Here is a 9,790-nt window from a genome sequence, read left to right as displayed (position 1 = left end):
TGGTTTAAAATAATCAGGTATTGGTCAAAGGGGTAAATGCCAGTTTCAGTTTTTAATGTTCTATGAAATACATTGTATGGACAAAGGGAAGCAATTCCTAATTCCTATGCAAATTAATTATCCAAAGGTTTAAAATGATATATTCTAGAGGAAACTTGGTACCCCTCTTCTGACAAACCTATAAAGATATACTGTACACACAAGAAGAATAACTTCACAGTGGTACACTTTTACATAAAACTTTGATTCATAACAAATTAACAGTAAATCCTTCTGTACAATATGATGGGAACTTCGTCTTTATTTTGTTCTCTATTCCAAAAATAATATATATATATCTTTTGCCTTAGCTTTCAGTACTTTCAGTACTTTGATTCAGTTATTTTTTCTACTTTTTAATTTTTCATTTGTATGGCTGTTATTTGGATCAGCTTGTTCTGCTTTTAATATCAGCAACACGATTGAACTAGATGTATGATATTGCATCTTCGAAAGTCAGTTTCTATATATACATATCTTCTCTGCACCGTCGGTATATGTCATGACATCATGAAGGCTCAATGTTTGATATTTCATTGGTTCGAGACGTAAAAAATGACACATTGCAAGGCTATAGCTAAACCTGTCCTAAATGATTACAGATGAGCTACACCCAAACCAAAGACAGTCGATTTACCGTTAAGCTGTCTCACAGTTCCTTTTGCCATAATTGTAAGAAAGGTTCACAAGGATAAGGCAGCTCGTTTCATCTGGAAGAAAACGCGTACAAAGTTTTCGGTTTTGCCATGACGTGATGCAAAATATCAGGGGCAGAACTCTCGATTCCGAAGATGATGATGCTTGATTTTACTGCTGATCGTGATATTTACTGCTTCAACCTATCTGTGTAGCTTCGTTGTGAAAATTGTAAGTCATGATGGTGAAAATAATTCACACTCCTCTAGGACATGTTAGATGCTCTGAAGTGTTTGCAGAAGTTATGTCATTGTCTTTGTATTTCTCGGCATCATTCAAAGCTATCCACTATTGATTTGAGATTATTTATTCACCAACAGATACGTGATGTAGAATATGTTTTGTTCAGGAATTCAATTCTTGGATACTTTTGTACGCAAAAGATACGTCAAAAACAAATCAGATTGCATTATTTTAGAGATATTGCAAAGGTTATTAAATAAAGTTGTGACTTTTGAAAAGCTGTGTTTGCTATTAAAAGACAACTGAATTCACTTGTAAGCCCATCGTGAGGACACATCGTTATCTGTTCCCTTGTCCTTTTGTTAGAAACAAAGCGAAACAAAACGTGTGTCTACAATAAACCGACTGACGCCATCGGTTCTAGGCTGTTTGAGTGGGCAGAAATAAATTGGGGGAAAAAAATGTTATTATTTCCGTGCACAAAAATAAGGAAGACAGAGAGAGAAAGCTCAGAGGGATCTTGGCACCTACCATCGGATATGTTTATTGGTTCCGTAAAAGATGGATCTTATCTGTTGGATAGAGCCATGACAACAGTAAAGGCATCTTCTTTTTCGTAATGACCATATACGCCCGTCGAATGCCATATAGTGTTATATACTTTCATACATTGAAATACAATCTGCATCATTCTAAGAGTGGTAAGCGGACATGCTATAAAAAATGTGGGAAAAAACCTCTGGACAAAAAAAATCAAATACTGAAATGAACAAAGGGCTAACTTTTGAAAAAAATATCGAATCAAAATTCTTTTAAGGGAGACACAACTTCATATCATGATTATAATGTATACCAAGTTTCAAAGAGATCCGTTTCAAAAAGTAGAAGACTGGCGGACAAAAATCAAATACTGAAATAAACAAAGGGCAATAACTTTTGCAAAAAATGTTGAATCAAAATTCTTTTCAAGGAAACACAACAACATATCATGAGTATTTAGCCTACTAAGTTTTAAAGAAATCCGTCGAAAAATGTAGGCGATCTCCAGACAAAAAAATCAAATACTGAAATAAACAAAGGGCAATAACCTTTGGAAAAATTGTCGAGTCAACATTCTTTTAAGGGAGACAACTTCATATCATGATTATAATGTGTACAAAGTTTCAACGAGATCGGTCGAAAAATGTATGCGGAGAATGCCGGACAACAAAAGTTTACCCCGGATGGACAGACAACCCCATAACATAATACTTCCGTCAAATTTGACGGCAGTGTGTGTGTTAAATTTGACAAAAATACACAATTTTTTGGTAATACCCAGTTTTATCAGAATGTTTAGATTTTCATCAATTCATCACTGCATAGTGACATAACCATTATGTGAAACTTTCATTGAATTCTGCTGGTTAATTGCGAAAGGGTGGAGCCTCTTTAATTTAAACTATCAACTGTAACATTGTTCTGTTAGTGCTCAATGTGAGGTAGGCCGTCTGATGGAATGTCAGAGTACATCTCAGTTGTAGCCATCATCTTTTTACAAATATACCAATAACATGCCAATACAAACTGGCGTTACATATGAATACATTGTCACCTATTTGCACAGCAGTAACGTGACAACAAATACAAGTCAGAAGGAAAAGTGAAGAACAAAATCTTGCAGTTAAATCTAATACTTATAATTACTTGCTGCAAGGAATCAATTATTTTATCTATGAAATTAATAATATTTCACCATACCAATGGAGGAAAGGTGATCAGAGTGCATCAATTCCTTCTCTGGGTGAATCTTGTTCTTTTGGTTCTCGTGGTATACCCAGGTAGTTGAGGAAATAAGACACAAGTGCTCCACAATTAAATGACAAAACCATATTCCATAGCCAAGAAAAGAATGTTGTGTAACCAACAATATTTTTGTTTATGCAACATTATTTTGCAGACTCAAAATGACAGTGTATGTGCGTGTTGATGAAAGAAGGCCACCATTATCAGCCGTAATAGCGTTTTAAATCTGAAGGTTGGAAGGGGAAGCAACATCAGGATTTAAAACACGCATGGTGAACATCTCTAATCAATATCCTTCAACCGATTCACTATCTGCAGTGTTTTCATATTGTTCATCGAAAAATAGCCTCTTCAATATATGGCGATAATTTTGAGGTGTGTTCGGATGTTTTGATACCAGAGCAGATGCTTCCACCAACATGTCACTTCAGAAGGACACTTTCCCTCATAATATCCTGCAGATATATATATATACGAGATTAGGCGTTTTTTAAACGTGTGTTGCAAGAGTCCAGGATATTGTCATATTGGTTGGTATTTTGGCTACAAAAATTCAGTCTTTATTCAAACCGGATCAGCAAAATCCGTAGTCAGCAGCCTTCACTATTTAATGTTAGTAATTCTACTTGAGAAATTTTCATCAGGATTATAAAATTAATCTTTCAACACATCACTTAATTGATAATTAATTTAGTAATTCAAGATGAATTGAAACATTCGTAGTTGGATACAGATGTGATATATTTATTGGAGTAAGCATCTAGAGTAAGAACCCAACTTCTGCACCCTTCATTTTAGTTCAATAATCAAAACCATAAATCATTTTGAAAGCCGATTTGATGTAATTCCTGTATTGTGATCAAAGTTAATTCTGGCTTGTATCTTAGTTTTGTTGGACATTTGACCGTCCCATAATTTGTAAAAATACAATGAAGACTAATCTCCATAATTTGATAAACTCGAGACTGTACAAAAACATCAACTTTCTAAGAAGCTGAGGTCAAATATTGACATCAAATAAATCAAAAAAAAAATCAGACTCCCTTTGAAGACATTTATTTACAGTGTAGTCTATGAGATAGAGCTGGCGTTTGATGCGATACGGGGCCACAAGTCTGCACATTCCTTCGCTACAGGACCGGTGATAGCTGACCCTGAAAGATATTAAATTAACAGTTTTTATCAAACTGACATCCATTGTTTCATTCTTTTGTATATATTCCGTCTTTGCGTATTGCAGAGTTATCTTCTCTTGAGAGCAGGGGTTGATTGTTACGTCATTTGTTTATGAGAGTAACGTCATCAATTTTTGAGAAAACGACGTAATTTTCTCACACAAACCAATGACGTAACAATCAATACCTGCTCTCAAGAGAGATAACTCTGCAATACTTAAAGACGGAATATCTTAATTAGTGTATTTTACAGCAGTTCATCTCCAGACAATAATAATTACTTGTCAAAATTCTGAACAATATTTCCTAATACATGTATTGAAAAGAAATTAGCTTGGAGAACATGTATACTTCGTAATTTTTGTATTGTTTTTATACATCGAGATTAAACATAAGCCATGATAAAATGATTACCTTTCATTTCCCCCTTGACATTCACTATCACCCCTGCATTGTCTTCAAAGTATATAAACACCCCGTTCTTCCTCCGGACTGATTTACGTTGCCGCACCACCACAGCAGGCATTACTGGAAATACAAAAACACACATTGAGATCATGTAAAATGGTCAGGTAACTTCAGCAATAAATCAGCATTTTGAACTACAGTAACAAGTAAATTTATGTTTTCACATACTACTGTAATATCGTGTAATGTCATCCCATAGCAGGATTCATGTGTTATGGGCCGATACAATTTCATTGCAAACTATCTACTACCCTGAAAAGGATTATGGAAAATTTTCAAATCACATGGATTTCTATTTAAAACCAAGTTGGTATCATTATGTAATAATATGGGCGGATTGGTCGAGTGGTTAACACTCCGGCCTTCCAAGCAGGCGACCAGGGTTCGATCCCTGAAGTCGCCGTATGCATGGAATATTAGAGAAAGTGTTTTTCTCCTGCCCACACAACTCGAACAACCCAGGTGGAGTATAAAAAGGTCTGGGGTGGGTGTTGCAGTATCTGTGCTGTAGCATTCAAGGGAGGTGGCACTTTAAATGATACCGTTGGAATCATGGTTCCACTACAAACAGAACATAATACATCTCCAGCACACACACAGGCATACACACATGGGGAGATATTAGCCAGGTGGCTTTGGATTGGTCGAGTGGTTAACACTCTGGCCTTCCAAGCAGGCAACCAGGGTTCGATCCAGGAAGTCGCCGTATGCATGGAATATTAGAGAAAGTGTTTTTCTCCTGCCCACACAACTCAAACAACCCAGGTGGAGTATAAAAAGGTCTGGGGTGGGTGTTGCAGTATCTGTGCTGTAGCATTCAAGGGAGGTGGTACTATAAATGATACCGTTGGAATCATGGTCCCACTACAAACAGAACACAATACATCTCAAGCACACACGCAGGCATACACTCATAGGGAGATATTAGCCAGGTGGCTTTGTACTAGTAGTTAGCGTTTGATAAGGCAGCTCCTGCGAATTCCTCAATATTGTATTGATTAATATATATGCTAATTGTATTGACTGTATAAAATTGTATATTTATGTACTGTAAAGCGCTTTAGAGTGGCTTATGTTAGCTAGATAGGGCGCTATATCAAATGTTATGTTGTATATTAGTATAAGAGTTGTTTTCAATGACAATAACAAAGTCGATTAACAGCTACTTTGGAATAATTGGAGGGTGTTAAGAATTATTTTTCCAATACTGAAGTAAACAGACAATATATAAAACAGATTGGAATCAAATAGATGTAGTAACAGTTCATTAGAGCTAGCTGTGATGAAAACAATTTAGACTAGAACTGTTACATATTTTGCCCAATCCAAATGGAAAATAGTGGTATTTTCAAAGTTTTCTTTTAAGTATTTTGCCATTAGATCCTTAAAATCAAAGTTTCTTTGCTTTAATTTTCAGCTTGCATTCAAAGGGCTTGACATAATGGTCCAACTGAATCTCATGTCAGCACCTATTAATTTTAATAGTCCAACTGTGAATTTGCTAGTCCAAATTACAGACTGGTCTTTTTTACAGCATGAATTGTAAATTGTGATCTAAATTGGAAAATTATTAGAAATCAAAACAAAATGTCTCTCAATAATTAACTAAGGAAACGGAGCACGGAACGTGATCGCCAATTATCTCTAATACAGTATTACTGTTGTTTCCATTGAGCCTTTAAGCACTGGCCAGAACCGTAAATTTTTCTTTCATGTTGGAGCAATTTTTTCTGTCTGTTCACGGACAGGCTTAGCTGGTTTTGAACTTTTCCTCTAACTTAGCAACATCACCATGGTTGGTTTCACGTGGTTATAAACCGGAAGTTATGTTCGGTAACTACTAAAATCTGGAACCCAGTCTCATCGAAACTTTGAAGCTTCGAAGAATACCGTATTTTACGATAAGATTAGAACTTGTGACAAGCTTTGTAGTGCAAAATATATACCATTAATAATATTTCCATTATTTTGGAGGAAAATTGCCACTAGTCCAGTTGGACTAGTTAAATATTTTCAATACTAGTCCAGACTTAAATTTACTAGTCGTGGGCATCAGGCTAGTGCCTAACGTCGCAGACTGTCACAGTTCAGATGATGTTCATGAAGTGGCTTGGTGTATGGGCCATTTTGATCTTCAGATCAGTCACAAATTACACATGCAAAACTCTATGGGCATCCTCGATATCCAGGGGTTACGCTCACTTTCACTCTCTGCACCCCTGGAATATGTCAAGAGCAAAATTGAAGGCTTAGTGTGCAGCACCTTGTTTGTGAGACAAGACTAGTTTGGTCCTTTGATCAAAAGAATCTTGCGGTCGCATAACGGTAAACAATGAAAGGCTTTGAAGCCAGGCGTCGCTTCTTTGTAATCTTCAAAGGACAAGTATCAGCCTAGATTGGTCAGTTTTTTATTACCCGACACCAATCAAATAGCTAGCCGCGTGCCTTCATTTTTGCTATGACATATTCCAGGGGTGTAGAAAGCGAAAGTGATCGTAATCCCTGGATATCGAGGGTGTACAATCATGGCATATGCAGTCCTCCATAAAATAACTGAGGGTCATTTATTAAAATATGAATCACCTTTTTTTCTGAGTTCTGGCTTGCCCTTTTTGACGGTGGCTACTATCATGTCTCCGGCTCCAGCTGCTGGCATTCTGTTCAGACGACCTTTGATGCCCTTTACAGCAATAACATACAGGTTCTTAGCCCCTAAAATATGAAAGAAAATTTAGTAAATTATACATGGCAATAATTGTCGGACTCTTTATCATCATTCAGCCCTCTGACAGAATTTACACCACTATCAAATTTACAAAATAAAAACCTGTTTTGGGTAAATTACAGACTTTGAAAAAAAAGGAAGTCTTACATATCATCAAAAGAATTCTATACGCAATTATCTTAAAATCGTTGTCAGTTCAGCATGACTTTTTTTCTCAGAAATATTATTCGTTTGTGAAATATTGTTGATAATTTTTTTGTAAAGTATGTTAATTGGGGAACTACAACTTCCAAGATGATGATGTTTCAGATGCATGTCAATACCTGTGTTGTCAGCGCAGTTGATAACTGCCCCGACTGGCAGAGCCAGCGAGATACGGAACTTTCCTCCCGCGGAACCTCCACGTCCTGAAACAAAGTGCAACATACATTCAGGACTACGAAATAGTGGTATCAAACTTCCTGCATCCAGTTATGCACAACTTTTCAAACGTATATACTAACCATACCAATCTGATGGGCATGCATGCTTCCATTCACTTGGTTTTCTTTTTAATAATTCCTGCATCTTTTTATAAAATTTCAAAAAGACCCTACTGTCTTGTAAATTAACTACGCTGACAGTCGAGGACCCTGGGTTTGGAAATGATGCGATATTGAGCACAGGGGTTTATTACAAATATCTGAATTAAAAAGTCTATGTGTGCCATGACCCATCACCTTTGTGGGCCACAGGCACTAATATTTGTTAATGTCAATAAAAATGGTCCCGACTATAAAAAGTCAAACACTACCCATATAAAATACTTATGTCACACCCTAATCGTGATATTTTATGAAAAGGGTGTGACTTCTTATTGTCAGGAACATTTTTATTAACACTAACAGAAACAACTGCCTGTGCTGTGGGCCGAGGATGACATCTAATTACATATCAAAATCAACTATGTGTCATCCATTTAATAATTTTGAACCTTTGTTTAATCAAGATTAGGTATACTTTGGACACAAAGGAGAAAGGAGAATAATCTAAATTACGAGACATTCAATAGTCAAACCATCGATTTTGATATCGGAAGTATATTACATGCAACATTGACGCACAGGGTCACAATCACACATATGCTATACTGATATGGGTCACAACACACATAAACATACACAGTGCTTTGACGAAGCTTATTCACTTGTGTATGTTTAGGTGTGTTGTGACCCATATCAGTACTGTACTGTATAGCATGTGTGATTGTAACGTGACTCTGTGATCGACGGATGCTCGATCACTGGCTTTAGTGGCTGTTTCTGTTCAGCGACAACTTTCCCTCTCTTTAAATTCGTTAATTACGTTAAATCCAAGACAGCGACACCATTTCATGATTACGTATACTTCATAAGATGATATCGTATATTCCGTCATAAACAACATTTGTACACATGCAAACTTGTGTTTATGATTTATCGAGACCGTTTATATATATTTCTGGGGGAAATCACGCAAGTCTAGCGCAATTTACATAAACACTTAATTGATTTCTTTGCAAAATATGTATTTATTTTGGATTCATATGAAACCCAAAGACGATGTTGGTCGATTTCAAAACGTACATGTAATTTTTCATACCTCTCTTCGACATAGTGGATTGGAAAAAGGAAGTAACAAATGCGCAAGTGTACCGGAAGTGAATGTAACACACAAAACTTGTAGGGACAGAGGGACACAGGTGCCGGAATGTACTGATTTACCTCCTGACCAGTATTTTGAAATTTAATGGACCACTCTCATACAGTAGTAAATTTGACTTTTCGATAATTTTTTCTTTAAATTCTTTGAATTATTATATAATAATTCTCAGTCGACGATCTTCGTCGGTGACACTGTAAGAGCAATCGGTTGGAGTTTTTAAATACGGCCATTTAAGATTGCTATATAAGTCCGTGCTTTTACTAATCTATGTTTAAATACAGCTATATATCTCCATTTTAAAACAGGTATTTTATCTGTACCAAACGTAAACCGCAATCACTCGGATGTATTGCAACATACTTTTTCGGTAATGTTTCATATATACTAGGCTCTGCATACAATGGAGATCGTATGAATTACCATATAATTGTAATTTTAATAAAGGTCTAATTAAAAAAAATACACACTTGAATTTCTATATTTCCTGTATAAGAAGGTATATTTACTGTTTCTATGTTAATATACATATATCTCCTAATTATGATGTAATATCTGTCTTTTAAAGCAGATATTTTTTTCAATATTTATTGTAATATTAGATTATCTCTGATTACGATAACAATTCAAACTAGAAATAATGCATAGATTTGTAACTTTACATATGTATTTTCCGTATCAATAGTTCCAAATATCTGTATTTAGAATGTGACACGTACATGTGTACGTTACATGATTTGAATTAGCCATTTTCATAACATATGAAATATAAAAATGACGTTATATTGCTTTGTGATATTGTCCTCAAGCTGGAGGTTAGAAAGGTAAACGTCGATAAAATCGCGAAAGGTCACGATTTGCACGTGTATACGAAGGGTGCATGCAACGGCGAGACGACGTCAGCCGTTAAATGATACAGCATTCATGGTGACAAATGGCGGCGCGTGCTCATGTCGCACGTGTCAACATTGACATTATTCGTCAACAGAACATTACTGTGCTTGATTGGCCATCGCTTTCACCAGATCTCCATTCCATT

At 35.9% G+C, this 9,790-nt stretch overlaps 1 protein-coding gene across 1 annotated transcript; it reads right to left on the bottom strand.

Moving 5' to 3' along the window:
• Window positions 1–3,743: 3,743 nt before the first annotated feature.
• Window positions 3,744–8,754, bottom strand: LOC110463033 (60S ribosomal protein L23). The gene is made up of 5 exons (XM_021517368.1): window positions 8,692–8,754; window positions 7,395–7,478; window positions 6,930–7,058; window positions 4,293–4,406; window positions 3,744–3,857 (listed from the first exon to the last, which is right to left on the bottom strand). Exons 1-5 carry the CDS (start codon window positions 8,702–8,704, stop codon window positions 3,775–3,777), a joined length of 423 nt encoding a protein of 140 aa, XP_021373043.1. The 5' UTR covers window positions 8,705–8,754; the 3' UTR covers window positions 3,744–3,774.
• Between the last annotated feature and the right edge of the window lie 1,036 nt (window positions 8,755–9,790).

Source organism: Mizuhopecten yessoensis, unplaced genomic scaffold, assembly GCF_002113885.1.
Source record: "Mizuhopecten yessoensis strain PY_sf001 unplaced genomic scaffold, ASM211388v2 scaffold10857, whole genome shotgun sequence".
Lineage (NCBI taxonomy): Eukaryota > Metazoa > Mollusca > Bivalvia > Pectinida > Pectinidae > Mizuhopecten > Mizuhopecten yessoensis.
Note: the sequence above shows the minus strand (reverse complement) of the source record. Positions and strands in the feature narration are given on the sequence as shown.